The sequence below is a fragment of the Panicum hallii genome, chromosome 9 (genome assembly GCF_002211085.1).
Source record: "Panicum hallii strain FIL2 chromosome 9, PHallii_v3.1, whole genome shotgun sequence".
In the NCBI taxonomy this organism is placed as follows: Eukaryota; Viridiplantae; Streptophyta; class Magnoliopsida; order Poales; family Poaceae; genus Panicum; species Panicum hallii.
The window spans coordinates 62,593,255-62,612,008 of record NC_038050.1 but is presented as its reverse complement, the minus strand read 5'-3'; the positions used below and the strand labels follow the sequence as shown (position 1 = coordinate 62,612,008).

The 18,754-nt window shown below is 43.0% G+C and overlaps 2 protein-coding genes across 3 annotated transcripts; both read left to right on the top strand.

Moving 5' to 3' along the window:
- The first annotated feature begins 999 nt into the window (after positions 1-999).
- LOC112875339 (mucin-1) lies at positions 1,000-3,155 on the top strand. Its single transcript, XM_025939159.1, has 2 exons — positions 1,000-2,587; positions 2,746-3,155. The coding sequence occupies exons 1-2, from the start codon at positions 1,265-1,267 to the stop codon at positions 2,917-2,919; spliced, it is 1,497 nt and encodes a 498-aa protein (XP_025794944.1). The 5' UTR covers positions 1,000-1,264; the 3' UTR covers positions 2,920-3,155.
- Positions 3,156-7,489: 4,334 nt separating this feature from the next.
- On the top strand, positions 7,490-18,474 carry LOC112874498 (putative GTP diphosphokinase RSH1, chloroplastic). Of its 2 annotated transcripts, none has more exons than XM_025937839.1 (24): positions 7,490-7,780; positions 7,899-8,110; positions 10,365-10,541; positions 11,114-11,179; positions 11,299-11,391; positions 11,597-11,728; positions 11,848-11,949; positions 12,050-12,127; positions 12,205-12,276; positions 13,162-13,269; positions 13,379-13,476; positions 13,866-13,926; positions 14,012-14,074; positions 14,159-14,215; positions 14,296-14,397; positions 14,510-14,668; positions 14,779-14,910; positions 14,989-15,075; positions 15,157-15,228; positions 16,489-16,572; positions 16,649-17,099; positions 17,433-17,494; positions 17,676-17,744; positions 17,878-18,474. In XM_025937839.1, exons 1-24 carry the CDS (start codon positions 7,753-7,755, stop codon positions 17,968-17,970), a joined length of 2,658 nt encoding a protein of 885 aa, XP_025793624.1. In that variant the 5' UTR covers positions 7,490-7,752; the 3' UTR covers positions 17,971-18,474. The 2 variants fall into 2 exon arrangements, with proteins under 2 accessions (XP_025793624.1, XP_025793623.1); XM_025937838.1 differs by having other exon boundaries at positions 7,491-7,780; positions 16,486-16,572.
- The last annotated feature ends 280 nt before the right edge of the window (positions 18,475-18,754 follow it).

Genomic DNA, 18,754 nt, shown 5'->3' with positions numbered 1-18,754 from the left:
GGAGAAGAAAGGAAGAAGAAGAGCTGCTGGTGGAGGAGATTGATGGTGGCTGGTAGTGCTCGATGGAGAGAAGCAGCTAGGCTTCCATGGTGGCGTGCTGGATTGGAGAGGGGAGCAGGTGATTTTGGTTGGATTTGGGGCAGAGAGGGAGACGGATGGTCGGATACTCGGATGGACCTTGAGCGGCTGCTGTTGCGTGGATTCCATGACTAACAGGCAGGCCCCGCAATAACAGTGGCTAACGGAGCTGTTATCCCACCCAAACACACACTAGACCCATCGCATTCCTAAAATCAGGAATGGATTCATTCCGTTCTACCTCGCTTTTCAACCAAACGCTGCCTAAATGTTGCAGTTAAGTTCGTGACTGCCCCTGCTGGGCTAGCTGCGCCTAATTAGCTATGGGCTTTAGCTGCTGTTGGATGCAGATGCACACGTAGATTGGAAAGAACAACCAGCGGCTTTGTCCCCCCGGAACGGAGGTTCTGGACCAATCAAAGGGGGCAGCGAGAGGTAGAGTATCTCGGATCTGTTCTTATCTTTTCTTGATGTTTGGCAAAAGCACGAAATGAAGTGCTCTTGATGCATGGCCAGGCTTTAATCTGTCCAGGGCCCATGCGTTGCAAAATTCAAAGGAAAGACAGAAGCTGGAATCGAGACGAGTCATCCAGACCCTCCTTAGCCCTCGAGACTTGACTAGCGACCGACCACACGCTGATCAGGCTTCAGTTTTCGTGGACACTGCGCTCAACAACACAGACACACAGAGCACACACAGGCCAAGCTTGACGCTGCCAACACCGCCCAAGATTGACTCCATTGCATGCCGCTCGACGCTCGTCAGCTGAGTCTTGCCACCAACACAAGAAAAAAAAATCCGAAAAATCAGTTGGGCCGCATTTAGCGGGTCGTGTCGGCGCCGGCCCACCATGTTTACTCCACGGGCTTACTATACCATAACCGAAAGCCCAGTACAACTGGAAGGCTAACCCAGCCGCCGCACATTTTCCAGCTTCCAGCCACAGCCAGCACGCACCCGCCACCTACCCGCCATCGTGCTCGCCCCACCGGGCCACCGGCCAACGACGCAGCTTCCGCCTCTTTCCTCCATCCTTCGAAACAAAAGAGATGACCAGTCGCGAAAGGGGGTCAGAAAATCGAACAAAAATCAAACGAACAAATAAAGAAGGGAAGGGAAGCCACCGTCCCCCCACCGTTCCCTTCCCTTCCCGATCCTCCTCGCAGATCTCCGGCACCGGCCGCCATGAACTCCTACTCCGGCGACCGCTCCTCCTCCTCCTCCTCCCGCCCCACCACCACCTCCTTCGACTCCTACCAGTTCGACTTCGGCATCAACGCTTCCCGCTCCTCCGGCTCCCGCCCCCTCCGCGACCAGCGCCCCGGCGCGGCCGCGGCCGCCAACCCCTCCACCAGGCCGGCCGCCGGCGCCTCGTGGACGCACCAACCCGCCACCAGCGCCAAGCCGTCGTGGACCCACCAGCCGTCCCCCGCCGCGGCCTCGGCGGCGGGGCCCGGATCCGGGCCGACCTCCATGGTCGGCGACATCTTCGGCCGGAGCTGGTCCTCCGCCGCGCCCTCATCCGGGATCGGCATCCCGCAGGCCAACAACCCTGCCCTATTCAGCGACCTCCTCGGCTCCGCGCTCGGCGGCTCCGGCTCCTCCCGCGCCCAGTCCAACGCGCCGCTCAGATCCGCCGCCGCGCCGCAGGCCTCCAGGCCCACCGGCGCGAATTCCAATGCCAGTACCAACAGCTCTGCCTTCTCGATGGGCGGCATGGCGAGCGCGCTCCCGAAGACGACCGGAGCGCCGATGGGCTCCGGTGGATACGGCGTCGGTGGCCGGCCGATGAAGCCCGCGGGCATGGCGGCGACGGCCGCCGCGCAGCCGATGGGGCAGAAGAAGGATCCATTTGGCTCGATAGATCCATTTGCGGCGAAGCCGGGGCCCATGAATGCGGCTAAGCAGGCTAGTTCGGTCAAGCCGGATCAGGGATTTGGGGCGTTCCAGGGCGTGAGTTCCAGCGCCAACGCTGGATTCGGGAGCTTCCAGAGCGCTGATGCTGGATTCGGAGGTTTCCAGAGCTCTGGTTCCACGAAACCTTCCAGCTTTACGCCTCCACCCCAATCAGCTCCAGCGCCTACCCCTGCAGCCGCAGTAGCGAACTCTAGTGTGGATCCTTTGGACAATCTGTTCGCTTCGACCACAGCTGCACCGACTGCAACTGCAGCGAGCAATGGTGGTGGTGGGGGTGACATGTTTGGTGAGATGGATGGTTGGGTCGATGTGGAGGCAGAGTTTGGTGGTGGTGATAGTGGTGGTGCAACCACAGAGCTGGACGGCCTGCCACCGCCACCATCCGGATTGACGGTATCGGCTGCTAAGGCTAAAGGGATGGATAGTTACAAGGGAGGGCAGTATGCTGATGCCATCAAGTGGTTGTCTTGGGCTGTTGTGCTCATTGAGAAATCAGGGAAAGATGCTGACATTGTCGAGGTGTTGTCTTCAAGGGCTTCCTCATATAAGGAGGTTGGTGAGTACAAGAAGGCCATCGCTGACTGCTCAAAGGTAACACATTGTCCTGTAGACATATTGATTACCCTGAAAGTGTACTTTGATTAATGTGGTAGCTGATTAGCATGATATGATTGTTACTAGAAGACTTGAATGGTGGTACAAAAATATGTTCCGATTAGTGAGTCTCTGTGGTTTTCTCTCCTGTGCAGGTGCTGGACCAAGATAAGGAGAATGTCTCAGTGCTAGTGCAGCGTGCTCTCCTTTATGAAAGCACGGAGAAATATAGGCTTGGGGCAGAGGACCTGCGTTTGGTTCTGAAGATTGACCCTACAAATAGGCTTGCCAGGAGTACAATTCACCGCTTGAACAAGTTGGCAGACTAGGGATGTCTTTCTAGCGCCCTGATGTAATATTGTACTACCACTATACTCCATCCTTGGCACGAGATTTGTGAGTTGTTTTTAACTCTTTGCTATACCTGTGGCTTTGGGGGAATAGTTTGCAGCTGTGCTGTTATCAAGTATGAACTACAAATCTACAAATTTACATACAGTATATTCTTTGATTTGTATAATCTATGTATTGTATCATATTATCTTGAAAGCTAATCTTTGTGGCATGAGTTCTGCACATATTTTGCTAGAATGTCAACGGTTTTGATGTGAGACATCAGGCATGCGATATTTAGACAACATATGGTTTTGATGTGAGACATCAGGCATGCGATATTTAGACAACATAAGATGTTAATATGACCTTAAGGTTGGCTTTTGCATAGCTGATATTTCACAGCATGTTGGATGTTTGAACCTGAATCTTTGAATGATCATTAGCATTTATTAGTCTCGTTTAACGATTTCTTGCCTCACCTTTTTATGGTTAGTGGAGTTTATATTCTGATGCCATGCTGTTTGAATCCTCTGCCATGTAATTGTAAGATGCCATTGCCACCTCCATCCATGAATCATCTAACTAGCAATTTTTGCCATCAGTATCCTTTATCTCTCTGGCAATGGGTGTATACATTTGAAATCCTAGCATTCATGATCACTAGCTGGTTATGTTTTGACAGTCTGTTCATAATTTGCGTGTTCATTTTGCTCCTTGGATAAACTAAGTAGGATATCGGCTTAAGCAGATTAAGTCTTTTCTTTTTTTTTATTGTTGGGTGTGTAGTGTTCCATGTTCCTGGTATTCATGCATGGCTGAAAACACTTTCAGGTTACATTTGTTCTTTGTGGGTTCATTTTTGCTGTAGGACCTGAATATCCAGATTCAGATGCATGCAAAGTTGAGCAATATATGCTCCTCAGTGTAATATATTGATTTTGACCAGAGCTCTGCATGATGGATTGTGTGGCCTTCTCATTCTAATGATCCTTTGTATTTGTATCAAAGTTACCCAGCCGTTTAACGTAAAGGGTTTGGAATCTGATTTCCCCCCTTTTTATTTTCACCACAAAAATAACATTGTTCAACATTTGCTCAGGTCTGTTTTTACCTTCATTGACCTGGAATCACCAAATGGGAGGATGACCCTGTAATTGATTATTCTTTTTAGATGTTATATAGTTTTGCTTTCATGGAAGACAGTAGCCTGTAGTTATGTATAAGCTTTCTGTTAGTGAGGTTTAGCTGAATTTGGGGCGAGTCATCAGTGCGTTCTCCACGTAGCGACTGCTCATGCACATTAAGCACGAGAACTAGATCAATTAATTTTATTAATCTTAACTACCTTTGGTGAGTGGACTTAACAATCAGCAAGTCACAACATTATGGACTTGTTCATGTGGATGATGGCCACAATTTGAAGTTCTACCATTTACATTTCAAGCAGATAATATTAAGGATGTCTATAATTGTATAAGAAGAAAAATATTTCCGTGATAATCAACGGTACCCTTTGAGAAAAAAAAAGGCGGATCAGTAGTGGACGTGGTAGAGTCAGCCATAATTGCTGCCTGATGAAGAAGAATAATCTTGATTTCAAGCTTCATTAAACCTTTAGCATGTACCCTGCCCCCTTCGTTGATGTGTGGTATGTATCACTGTATCAGATTATAGCCGTGGAATCAAGTGGTTACTCAGCTGTGTGACAGGCCGGCGTTCATGGCTTCAGCATGTGTGTCCACATGCTGCATGTGGAAGTGCACTCTGGAAATGCATCTTCTCTGGAGCCTGCCAGTGTGTCCGCGTGGTTGTTCCTGGACTCTGCTCCTCTCTCGAGTCAAAAATATCGTTCTCTAGTCTTCTTCTCCGAAGTAGCAACATCCTGCCTGACTTGGCACAGCAGCATCGACGCGAACTGGTGCCTAAAAAATACATTATTTGTACTATAACACGCGGTCTTTCAACGTATGCGAATCCAGCACCGGCCTGGCCGCCCAGAGTCAACGTGAAGCGGCCCGGCAGAATTTTAATCACCTCGCGCCACGCTGCCGCAGGGCGCGGGTGCCGCGAGGTGTCGCCACTAACCAAGCGCTCTGACCTTGGCTAGTGCCCGATCAAAAGCTCAAAACACATACACGTCCTACTACTGAACATCGCTGTCAGATCGTAACGATGCTCTCTTTTTCCCCGGACGGCAAGATACGGGGCGGGTGTGGAACGATCACCCCGGCCCCCCCCCCCCCCCCCCCCCCCCGGCGCGCGCGCTAGGGCGGCGGCTACTGGTATGTACTCCGAGGCCCTAGCTCATCTTTTGGTGAAGCGCAGGTCAGCAGTGAGCGAAGCGCTCTCGTTGGGGCGGACACCGGCATTGGTGGTGGTACGTAAAGGCTCGGTCGGTTGCTTTCCAGGCTTACGTACGGGATTGAAGACGATCTCGTGCTCCGCCTGCTCGGCGCTTGGGAGTTGCCATTACTTTGTACAACTTGGCAGGAAGCTTTTTTGGACGCTCCAGAAACCTTTTTACGTCCACTAGGATGGGCGAATGCCTACGCACTTGGTGAACGGAGTGCACTTATAACCTTTCTACCAGATGAGTTGGTGGACAAAATTCAACAAAAAAACCTATAGTTGCGGAACAAAAGATTGAATAGCTAGAATAGAATTGAACAGTACACCAAAAATAGAACTATACGAGCTTATGGGACAGAAATCTATATACATGGGACAAAACATTGTGGACTTGTTGCTATGCTAGTTGTTTTATTTAGTGAGTTACTGGTGGTGGGTTGTGTGATGCTGGACTTGTGAGTTGTCCAGTAGTCTTTTTTTTTAAAAAAAAAACAAAAGTCAACATGAATGAAGCGATAGAGGAAGGAGGTGGTGGGGAGGGGGAGGATAAATTGGAAGAGACTGTTTGGTTGCCTTCTAAAGATTGCTAAACCTTTTCAAGTTTGGACCTTGTTTAGATCCCTTCCAACTTCCAAATTTTTACACTCTCTCTCCATCACATCAATTTTGGGACACATGCATGGAGCAGTAAATGTATATAAAAAATAACTAATTGCACAGTTTAATTGTACATCACGAGACGAATCTTTTAAGCCTAGTTAGTTCATGATTAGATAAAATTTGTCAAATATAAACGAAAACACTACAGTACCAAAAAGTGACAAAAGTTATAAACACTTGCGATCTAAACGGGTCTTGGTATGCAAGAATTTTGTGGCCCCAAAAAGATTGACACACTTGTTTTGACATGACTTCACTTCGAAATGAGTGCATGATGATGGATGGCCCAAGGCAGCAGACATGTTGGGCACGTTAAAGATGTTTTTAGCAACCAAACACTTGCTGGATTTAGCGTGGTGTGCATAACTTGCCGTGTGACAATTTGTGGCACCAACAGAACGTACATCTAACTGGGGCCGCAAAGTAAACATAAAGACGCAAGCGAACCAAGGTTATAAAGAAAATAAGAACGTACGAGAACACTACGGTGTTTTCCATAAAAGGATCAAATCCATGCTACTGGCTTTCTTCTATTTGTAGTATGGATGGGTGATCTTGCTCTTTAACGCACATGAGGATAGGCGCAAAGGTGAAGACCTTTAGAAACCTAGCTATCCGTTCCTTGCTCTTCGGTAGAAATTACTACTACTATCTATTTAAGTTTATGATATGGATATTCTCTATACGTGTCATATGAGTAGTTCTTCTTTACACGTTGTCACTCCCTCCGTTCCAAATTGTAGGTCATTTTGACAAATCCAGATGCATATTACTATGTATCTAGACATAATATTTATCTAGGTGCATATAAAAATTATAATTATGTATCTAGATTTACGAAAACGACTTATAATTTGGAATGGATGAAGTAGATAACAACAACCGCAAATAATCTATCCTAGCCTGCACATGTTATTGCTGGCTACATATGAAATGGCCATATGATCATGGAAAATCTCATTTCTTCTTATTGCTAGTCAAAGGTCGAAACAGCCCCAAAGCAAATGAGGAATGGACAAGAAAGGCTGGACTGCTTGAATAAGACATGCATGCAATCTTTTTCTTTTTCCAAGAAGATTCTCCCAACCATTACGACTAGAGTCCGTTCGTTTCACCCCTCTAAAGTCCGAAACATCAGAGGCCCGGCACCGAACGGCCCTCTAATCCGGCCTCTAATAAGACCTCGATTCTTTAGAGGGAGCGAGCACTCTAAAATTTTTAGAGCCCTTTAATAGGAAACGAACACGCCCATAAGTTCAGTCGCAACACATATCATCAAAATCAGGCGTTTTCAGAACGCCCCCGTTAGTACAGCCTGAATTGTGAAGCCAGAACTGCGGAACCTTGTCTTGCGGCGGTGAGCTCAGAGCAGCTGTACAGCTGGTACACGATACAAGTGGAGCGGAGCGCTAGAATCCAGTGATCCACGCCACCCAGGCAAGGAGGCCAGAAAAAAAATCCTCAGATAAAACCACTCAAAATCGCCCGGCGAGACGAAAATAGGAGCAGAGACCGGCGAGCTGCGGAGTCCAGAGCAGAGCACCCCAGCGAAAAGGGCAGGGCACGCACCCCCTCCGCCCCTGTTCCATTTCACCACGGCCGCGGCCTTTGTGTGGCCTCCGTCTCGTGTTATCCCTTCTCTCCGAGTTCTTCCGCCCTCCCCTCCTTCCCCCTCGGCAAAGCCCCCCCTCTCCTCTCCTCCCGGTCTCGACCCCGGCTCGCCGCTCCCCGCGCCCAATTCGCGCCCCCACCGGAGGCGGCGGCGGCGACCGCGCGAGGGCCTCGGCGCCGCCGATGAGATTTCGCCGCGCCGCGCCATGCAGACCCCGCCGCCCGCCGTGCCAGGTAACGGGCGCCCCGCTCTCCCCTCCGCAGCCGCGCAATTCGGTCCTGCGGGCTCCGTTGCGCTCCCTAGGGTTCTCGATTTCGCCGCTCACGCCTTTCGTGGTGCCTCTGTGTGCAGCGTCGTCGCTGGAGTGCGTGAGCTCGTGCAGGGCCGCCTCGTGGAAGGGGGGCGGGAGGCCCTACGAATGCAGCGTGCTCTCGTGCGCGTGGAACGCGCCGCGCGCGCTCACGGGCGCGCTCGCCAGCACCGCGCAGTGCTCCTCCTGCGGCCACGCCGAGGCCGGTGGCGGCTGGAGGAGGCGTGGGCGGTCCCGTCGGAGTAACAACTCGGTGCGTCGCTGCTGCTCTCTTGCTGTTTCTGTATTTCGAGCCATAGTGTGGATATGGATTTCGTGATATGGAGTTCGTGTTTTGCCTACTTAGGGCCAACTTAGTGGAAGTAGTGGTCTACTACTCGACTCTCCATTCTAGTAGCAAACATGTTTTATCTGACTTCAAATTGAGCCCTCTAGCCTCTAGGTTATGCAGGATAAGAATTTAAAATGCGCTCTCCTTGCAGATTTAATTTTTTTATTTTGCAATTATTCAGTTATCTCTTTTATTTCATTATGCATTTATTTGGTTACCTTACATGATCAGTTTTACAATTTCTGCTAGCAGGTTCTGTTAAATGTATTCGCAGAATAACTTGTATTAGACATAGAGCCTGATGTTCTCGTGGTTTTGGTGAAAGCTGTTCAATGCTGGTAGAATATATCATGAGTTAGTTACAGAGGTGAACTAAGTGATTGCACGAGGCTTCATGAAAGATCGGCTTTTGAGTATAGTATAGTTTAGTATCATTTATCTGGGTTTATAGGCAAGAAAAATGCATTGCTTGTTCCTTTTTGTGGCAAACTGGCAATCATTGCTTTTGCTACTGTCTGACTGACTAGCTGAATGCTATATCATCAGCAGCAGCATTACAATTGAATCAGAATTACTCTAGTAAAGGGGCCATTTTATTCTGTAATTGAGTTTAACGAACAATACAATCTGGAATTTGTTTTGCATGTGTGGCATGGCATTTTTAAGTTCCAAAGTAAACAAGCTCCGGATAGATTCAGTTTCAGTTTCAGCGATCCTCCCTGCAGTAGTCAAGCATCCTGTAATCACCTGTATAGCAGTTACACTCGTTCCATGCACCTGCTTTTGACTCGATAAATCAATAACTGACATGCCTTTATACCGTTGCTTTTTCACCTTTGCCATCTGGTTTGCATGACAGTTTTCTATTGGCCTCCTTGGCCCTTTATTTTTTCTATGTTTCGTGTATTTGCTGTCTAGACATGGTTTTCTACTACACCTTTACTTAATAGGTGTAGACTAGACATACTCTATCTGTTACTAAATAGGTGTAATTTAAACATATTCTATCTGTTAGTACATAGGTGTGGTTTAGACATTGGCTTATCTCACACATGCAATGTTGTGCTTTTTATGTGTTAATGGTAAATATAGAGTTTGATAGCATGCATTCTAGAATGACATCCTTTCGGTCACAGAGCATAGGAAGATTAATGCTATTATTTTTAGCTTTCCAATTGACAGTTGTTCAAAATTTGCAATCATCGATTGTAACTGTTGTAGCCAATACTTGGTGGAAGTACTAGCTGTTTTCCTAAGAATTTAGCAACCTCACAGACAAACTTGAGATTTTTTTTCTTCTTAGAAATAAAAAAAAACTATGAATGACACCGCACCAAAAGGACCATTCCTTGAGGATGCCTTAACCATCTAAAGTTCTGTTGTGTTCACCCACAGTTATCACCAGTTTTCCCTGGAATGCACAGTCATAACCAACTACAGGATTACGTTCTCTAGTACAATACTTAGTAGTTCAGTTTTGTTCTTGGTGTATTGACAATGGAAACATGTAGATAACACGTGGAGGTATAACTCTGTGGTCACTCTGCTACTACCTCAGATCAAGCCTGCTGGAAAGACAGGTGCAGAGATGTTTTCTCTGATGCTAAAGGAATGCCATTTCGGGCTTTGGATATCTTATGTAGTGTGGGGAAGGAACAGGGATGATCGATTTTGGAAAAGACAGAAGTGGTTGAACCGTACTGGGACCACTCTTTTGATGAAAAAGGCTGGGTTGTGAACCATCTTGTTCTAAGACTGGAGGAGTGCTTCAGCCCCTTTAGTCGTGAAAGGAAGGATAAGCACTCTAAGGAGCTATGTTTCTGATGACTTGTCTGAAGGTTTTCTAGAGAATTTTAACACTAAGAAAAGACACTCCAATGTTCTTAATATAACTAAATAGAATTCTAGATCTTGTGATGGTACCTGTCATGCAACTTTGGTGATCAGTTTGCTTTATACTCCACCTTGGTGGTGCTGTTGATCATGATATAGTTAGTTTGTGAGTTTTTAATTCCATTTCATAATATGGTTGTTTTGTGCATGCTACATTTTTTAGTTTCTACAGTCACATTTCCATTGGTTAGCATGCTACATTTTTTAGTTTCTACATTTCCGTTGGTTATATATTAAAGTAGTTGAGTTTTTTTTTCTTATCTCCTGTTGCTTATCTTTTCAGTTACTGCACATCACCTTGGATGAGGACATTAATAAAGGGAGATTTGGTTATGGTTCATCGCCTGCATACTCTGAAAGTTTTGTCAGACCTTGGTCTACTCCTGTTGACCCAACATGGAGAGCTTACTGCTATTCATCATCTGAATCCTTCTTCATCTCCCCAGAGACTTTATGGGAGGTGTGTCATTTTTTTTTATCACATACAATGAGTTTATTTAATGTGCTCTTTTGCACATATCTGAAGAGCTACAGTTTTGGGCCTTGATCAAATCCCTCAGTTTGGTCTGCAGCTTTTTGACCATTCAGAGAGGTGTTTTTTTTAGTGAAAATACAACAGTGTTCGGCCTGTTCCTTTTCTTAAAGAAATGATGTATGGTGCTTGCCATCGTACCTCTAACTTTAGCATAAATATTCTAGCATACACATTGAATAAGGAATCATTCTGTTCCTGGTAGTTGAACACCACGAAATTATTTTCTGTTCCACTTCCATGGTGCCAAGATGGGTTTTAACTAAAAAGGAAGAGGAAGTCAAGCTCCTTGAGAACTTTTGAAAATGTAGAGGTTCTAGGCTGAGCACAATACATTCAATTCACCAACCATGCCACTTTTTCCCAATGCCACTGTATTTTGTAACTTGGTAGTCCTTAGGTGAAGCATGGATTAGCTTTAATGCTAAGGTTCCTTATGTGAAGCAAGAATTGACTTCAATCCTAGTGGATTATAACTGTTTTCTGCATTTATATAACAGGATCTCAAACCAGTTGTTTCATATCTTCAACCTGAAGAGTTAAACTTTGTGCATGATGCTTTGAAGGTAACTGATTCATGATATCTTCCTTCCATGTTATTTGAGAAAGCATTTATGAACTTTCTGGTTTCTGTGGAAGTGCCTGCATGAATGGCTGCCTCATAATATCTCATTAATAATTGCAGTTGGCATATGAAGCACACAGTGGACAAAAACGGCGAAGTGGAGAGCCATTCATTATTCATCCTGTTGAAGTTGCATGTATTCTTGGAGAGCACGTGAGTAGTAATATTGTTGACACTGGTGATGTATTTTCCTTGAGTTTCCCTAGGGGCTAGTAGCAATGAATGTTTTGTTTATCTCATTGGACATAATTAGGAACTTGATTGTGAAACCATTGACACTATGGTGATGTGATTTCTTTAATTGTCCCTAGTATACACAATGAACCTAAGTTCTGTTCTGCTCAATTGGCATACTTAGGAACTTGACTGGGAATCAATCGCTGCTGGTTTATTGCATGACACTGTTGAAGATACCGATGTGGTTACCTTTGAAAGAATAGAAAATGAGTTTGGACCAACTGTGCGTCGCATTGTTGAAGGCGAGACAAAGGTACACTATTGGTGACTTTAATCTTTCCTTCTTCTTTTTTTGTATGGCTGCAGTTTATATATATATTTCGGATTATGTAGTAAATTGAATGCAAAAAATCTACTCCATTCTAAATGTAGGTATCTAAGTTGGGTAAACTTCAGTGCAAAAGTGAGAGTAGTTCGAAACAAGATCTTAAAGCAGAAGACCTAAGGCAGATGTTTCTTGCCATGACAGAAGAGGTATCCTTTTCTTTTAATCCCATATGGACTATCTTATCAGAAAAAAGTGATTTATTTCTGTAGCCCTTACTTAAGAAATATATATAAAAAAATGCTGTAGGTTCGTGTGATCATTGTCAAACTGGCAGACAGGTTGCATAACATGCGTACTCTCACACATATGCCCCAGCACAAGCAGGTGAATTCTTGTTCCAGTGACTTAAGATACGCCTGCACCATACTTTCATTCTAAGCACTAAGGACGTCTTTTTGCAGTATGCCATCGCCATGGAGACATTGCAGGTCTTTGCCCCTCTAGCAAAACTCCTTGGGATGTACCGAATAAAGGTATCTGCTGTTGATGTTGCCTATGGACCTATAAGAGCTAACTTTAATACTGTATTATTTTTTCATTTTATTTCCAGCTTGTTCTATTTTGCAGCACACGCTGCCCATGTTTTTCGTTGATAGAATTTTGGGCACTATTCAAATGATAGCTGGTTTCATCTTTATGTGTTTTCAGAGCAGAATGTTTCTGTTACCTTTGTTATAGTCATTTTATATCACTGATAAGTCAATTTCTTAGCCGGTTATGAATAGCTTGCTGCTTGCATTTTCAGAACTGTTCCACAACTTGTTGACTTGCCTACACCGCCACCCATGAATAACTGAATACATGCTTTGTTTAGTTATTTGTTTCAGCTGTTCACTGTCATCCTTCTCAAATGACAGAATCCATTGCATAAAGTGAAAATCTGGTCCTATATTTTTATTTCTGCTTTCTTTTTTGGAAACAAGATAAAATAAAACCAAGGTTACCTTGCTGTCCTCAGTCTTTTTCATACACACATATTTTAGGAAATAATTCTAGTATTCGCACCCTCTACGACAATAATAGTCCACTCCAAACCCTAAACTTTTTAATGTAGTCTCTTAATCATTGCTGCCGGTTTTGGTCATGGATTTCAAGGTTGGGTAAGGTCTACCTCTCAAAATTGAGGGGCCAAAGAAAGACTGGTGTCCTCTATTTTATGATTAGGATAGGTGATCTCATACTCCCACTTTCATCATAGTGTCAAAAGTTTATATTTGTACTTTTCTTTTCACATAAGCATATGTCAGTATATCATTCTCTGTAGATCTGTGGAGTATCTGTTCGTTTATGAGGAATATCTGATGTTTTACTCTTAGTTCTTCTTCCTTCCATTTGACCAGCAGCTTTTGTCTTTGTAGTCTGAGCTAGAATATCTATCCTTCATGTACGTGAACCCGATTGGTTTTGCTGAACTAAGGAAAAGAGTTGAAGACTTGTACAAGGCCCATGAACAAGAATTGGAAGAGGTGCGGTGTTTGATTGCTAGCTTATAAGTTATGATTGATACTGCATGATTCAACATCATTCTCTCATGTTTGCAATGGATAGCATTACTTTGTGACTTCTCAATTCCAGGCAAATAGAATTTTAAGGCAAAAGATTGCTGAGGATCAGTTTCTTGATCTTGTGAGTGTTGAGACAGAAGTGCGCTCAGTTTACAAAGAGCTCTACAGGTGAGCACATGCCATCTCATTAAACTAAAAGTGCTGCTGGCTTTACACTCCAAAGAGAGTTCTATCTATTTTCATGTCAGACTGAATACAGTGTATGCTTGCTGTAGTGCTGGCATGCTATAGTATTCCCTAGATCTTCCTTGCACAATTTTCCAACTCATTTCCTATGAGATCATAACATGTACCAGTTTGCTACACATTTTCATTACTTTGTGGTACAGTAGCGCCTGCACGCTCATTTGCTTAATTATGCGTCTCAATTGCAGTTTAAATCAAAAGATCAATCAAAATATATTAATATTGTGGCACGAGTGTCCTCTGGTTCTTATTTTGAAATTGGTATGGTTGTTTATTTGGTCGATTATTTATTATTTGAGCCATTTTTTCAGCATTTACAAAACTACCCTCAAATCCAAGAGTTCAATAAATGAGGTGAATCAGGTTGCTCAGGTACGTCTTTCCGAATTTCCATACTATTTATATTACCCTTTTGAATATCCCATATTTGTAAAATAACTACTTGTTATTTGCTTAGCTGCGGATCATCATAAAACCAAAATCCTGCAATGGTGTCGGGCCATTGTGCACTGCACAACAGGTAGACCTAACAACAAATTACAATACGTTATACAGTGAATTTGTCATTGGCTCACAAGTCACAAGTATGTTTAATTCAATTCAGATCTGCTATCATGTTCTTGGTCTTGTTCATGGCATATGGACACCCATTCCTCAAGCTGTGAGTTATCTGCTTTTTGTCCTATTTAATGTTCTTTTGTGAATTATACCATTTTATCTAGTGATCAATTGTTGCAACAGGTGAAAGATTACATTGCAACTCCAAAACCTAATGGTTACCAAAGCCTACATACAACAGTGATACCATTTCTTAATGAGAGTATGTTCCATTTGGAAGTTCAGGTAATGCTGCCTGCTAATTTGTTAAATTTAAACAGGCAAATCTCAAGCAAAGAATGTATTTTCATTCTGTTGTTCATTGTGATTTATGTTAAAAATTCTAACTGTATTGCAGATTAGAACAGAAGATATGGATTTAATAGCAGAAAGAGGCATTGCTGCACATTACAGTGGAAGGGGGGTGGTTTCTGGACCTGTTCGCCCTGGAATATCAAGTGGAAGAAATTCCAAGGGAAAAGTAATCTGCCTCAACAACACAGGATTTGCTCTGAGGGTATTATATGCTCTTTAATACTGATGTTTTTAAAGCTAATTGTACTTCTGCCTTAAATATTATCACCAGTGGGCTTGGGAGATATTTTAATAGCTTACCATCTTTTATAGATTGGTTGGCTCAACGCAATCCGCGAATGGCAAGAAGAGTTTGTTGGTAATATGAGTTCTAGGGAATTTGTTGATACAATCACCCGAGATCTTCTGGGAAGCCGTGTTTTTGTGTTTACTCCTAAAGGCGAGGTGAGGCAATGAACTTGGAGACATTTACTTAATAGCATATATCCTGTTTTGGGGGTCTAAATATGCTGTTACATGTAGATTAAAAACCTTCCTAAGGGAGCCACAGTGGTTGATTATGCTTATTTGATCCATACTGAAATCGGCAACAAAATGATTGCAGCAAAGGTAACTTTTGAAGAAAAACGACTATACATTTTTAAGGATGAATTCCATTATTGTCTTCATAATTCATATGCTCTTCTGCAGGTGAATGGCAATCTAGTTTCACCAATCCATGTACTTGCAAATGCTGAAGTGGTGGAGATTATAACTTACGATGTCAGTATTCCTCTCTTAAATCGCATGTTTCCTTTCTGTTCTAGATTTTTTACTATTCTGCAATTGTCAAGATATACGCAACTGTGGTTTTATCAAACTTTTGCAGTGTTTACATGCTTATTGGTCTATTTTTGCTCTTAAATCTTGTTTTCCTAATATGAACCTCTGTATGATCATAGTTCTCAAAATTTATAGGAGCGTATGACCAGCATTGGCAAAACATATTGTTTGTCCAAATCGTCATGTATTCATGACTGGAGATAGTATTGGAGAGAAATGCATAGTGCAGTTTGACAATCCTCTGATAGAAATATGCTAATAACTGAGTGTTTCGGATTCTTGTTGATTGCTCAAAAGGTTATCTCCAGATTGTACCAAGTCAGGCTTCATAGATCATTCTATTCTCCACCAACCACCGTACATTTTGAAATAAAAACCTTGGAATACCCAAGGAATTAGCTATAACTTGACAAAAGTAAATATGATGTTGACAGATTCATCGTGAAACCAAATATCACAACATGTAACCTTTTCTATTTGAAACAAATTATTTCTAGAGATATTGTTGGTCAAAGATACAAATGTTTGACTTATGACAAACCTAAACGTAGCTAAATTCTGGGATGGATGGAGTAATTCCTTTAATAGGACTCATGAGTTTGTGGCACTTCTTGTTTCAGTTTAAGAGTTAAGACAGTGTTCTACAAAACAGCTACTGAGCCACTAAGCCATTGCAAGCATACTGAGTTTAAGAGAGATTGTGCATGCAGGGATCGGCATGGACCTTTCCTTGTTTTCTTGTTAATTGATTCATGATATCTTGCTTTTTTTTCTGACTGATCCATCAAATTGTGAATACATGCATGCATTGTAGCATCTCCATGAGACCAAATGCTACTTTCTTTTTCCTAGAGAGGACATGTATTTTAAGTGAATCAACCATTTAGTTGCACAACCAATCTGATGCCAATGCCCTTAATCAATATATCAAGGCAGCCATCAAGGCTACTGACCTACATAAGGGCATAAAGGTGTGAATACTGCCCACTAACTGCAACTGTATTTTGAAATATTGCTCTAATATTTTAACAATTTGGATGCATGTCTAGACTACATATATATTTGTAGTATCACAATGCTCCTCATTTTACTGCACTGTATCTGTCAGGAGGATTTCAAGGGAGCAATTGCATTGGCAAAAACGTATTATATCCATGAGCATCTGGATTAACTCAACGTATTTGTTTCCTGTTTCAGAAGTTATCTAGTAAATATGCATTCCAGCGCCACCAGCAGTGGCTGCAGCACGCCAAAACTCGCAGCGCTAGACACAAAATTATGAAAGTATGTGTTACTATCATTTTAAATTATTTTCCTATATTATCAAATGGTTGCAGTAATGAATCTTTTCCTTATCCAGTTCTTAAGGGAGCAAGCTGCCCTTTCTGCTGCTGAAATTACTGCTGAGGCAGTTAATAATTTCGTTGCTGATCTTGAAGATGAAAGTGATAGTGAGCTTTCAATTCCAAGCACCAAGAATGAAGATAGTAAATTCAACTGGGAGAAGATATTAAATTCAGATAAATTATCCTTTGTCAACAATAGTAGCGATGGCTTTTTACCTGTTAATAATGTCCATCCAAAGGTCAATGGGAAGCAAAACAAAACTGTTAAGGATTTGGGCATCAAAATTAATGGTCATTCTGCAATTCGAGGTGATAGCTTCAGTGAGTTAATGCGCCCTGGCAATTCCACCTGTAAGGAAGTTTTCCCTGGTTTGGATCACTGGAAATCTGGTAAAATTTCTGGTTGGCATAATGCGGAAGGCAACTCTGTCCAATGGCTTTGCATAGCCTGTGTTGACCGAAAAGGTAATATATTCCTTTGCTATACTGTTATACTAAAGAGAAAATTTGTACTGATTTGTATCCTCTCTACTTTGAAGCATTATCTGAGCTTCACTGCAAACTTGCTCATGTTGCAATTGCTGTGTGTTCTCTATGCATAGCTATTTGCCTAAACTCTTTCAAGAGGCTGATTCGACAATTGTGCATTCTCTTGCTTTTCTTTTGTCAAATAAAATAGTTCTTATTTGTAGCTGCTACTAGCTTGTACTAATTATTCCTTACATGTTCTATATTGTTACCGATATTTGATTAGTAATGTTTGCAAAATCTTGTGAATTAATTTGATAACATTCACAGGGATGATGGCGGAAGTTACATCAGCTTTAACAGCCTGCGGAATTACCATATGTTCTTGTGTGGTAAGTGAACTTAACTTCCCTTGATTCTTAACTGTGACATGTCCATCTTTTCATTTTTTTGCCAATGGCCATTCATCTATTTTGTAAGTTATTTTTACTGATTTTTTTGCATCCGCTTAATTGGATATACATCCTCTTTGTATTGTTAGTGCCTGATCATCTTTGGTCTTGTGTTTTCCAGGCAGAAGTTAATAAAAGGAGGGGAATGGGTGTTATGCTGTTCCATTTTGAGGGTAGCTACGAGAATGTGGTATGCTTGCTTAACTGATATTACCTCCAGTCATGAATGCTTGAGTGCATGACGCTTCGTGCTGTCTATTATCTGTCTTTCAAGCATGTTCTTCTACATGAGCATCCTACCTAAATAATCTCTCTACTTGCAGGTCAGTGCATGCTCAAGTATTGACATGATTCTTGGTGTTCTTGGCTGGTCTGTTGGGTGTAGCTGGTGTCCATTGGGTGTTCTTGAGTGCTAGTGGATATTGAGAGACTTATGTGACCACATTAGTCCCCACTTCACTATTTTCTCCGCCAAGATGGAGATAATGTTGGAAGCACCACGTCGGTCGCTCAATAATTTTGTTGGTCAGATCATGGTTGGTGAGCGAGTGGAACCCTTCCCTTCTCTGTCAAAGCAGGCATTGAACGGGAGCAAACTAGAACCAGATATATGCATCATTCTAAAAGAGAGTGTACATAGCAGAGCGAGTAGGGTAATGTTAGTGCAGGGATCGATTGGATTATACAAACAGCCTTAAAAAAATTGTTAAAGGCTGTTCTTCACCACCCCCCCCCCCTCCTTTTTCCCGTGGGTTGCATATACTAGTTGTCTACTTAAATGTGCAGCTAGATTTTTGACCTGGAATGCTAATTCCCAAATTTTGTCCGTATTTGGTTATTCTCATAGTCTGCCTGTAAATTTTATTGTATAGCTTCAATTTTGCAATGGAAATTTTTGACTGGTAGATGCACACTTTGAATAACCTGACATCTGGTGCAGTATGAATGGTATCCTAAACTAGAGACTGGATCTTATGCTTCTGCTAATATTTGCGGCTGGATTTTGAGAGTTTAATTGTATAATTGGATGACTATAAGGAAGTAGTTGCTTTGTTCTGTATAAGTGTATAGAAGGAATGGGAAAGTGTTCAAGTGTCAGTCCATCTTTCCAGAAAGAAGAGTTCAGTGCTCGATGAATGCTGACATCTCTACATTTTAGGGGAGAAACTTCTGTGGATTCACGTAGTGAAATTTTTGACT

What these genes read in the sequence shown, in the direction of transcription:
- LOC112874498 (XM_025937838.1), top strand. Translation starts at nt 7,753, where the DNA reads ATGCAGACCCCGCCGCCCGCCGTGCCAG. An exon ending in ATATGCCCCAGCACAAGCAG is followed by an intron (nt 12,128 to 12,204) that starts GTGAATTCTTGT and finishes GTCTTTTTGCAG; the next exon opens with TATGCCATCGCCATGGAGAC. An exon ending in ATGAACAAGAATTGGAAGAG is followed by an intron (nt 13,270 to 13,378) that starts GTGCGGTGTTTG and finishes TCTCAATTCCAG; the next exon opens with GCAAATAGAATTTTAAGGCA.
- LOC112875339 (XM_025939159.1), top strand. Translation starts at nt 1,265, where the DNA reads ATGAACTCCTACTCCGGCGACCGCTCCTCCTCCTCCTCCTCCCGCCCC. An exon ending in CCATCGCTGACTGCTCAAAG is followed by an intron (nt 2,588 to 2,745) that starts GTAACACATTGT and finishes TCTCCTGTGCAG; the next exon opens with GTGCTGGACCAAGATAAGGA.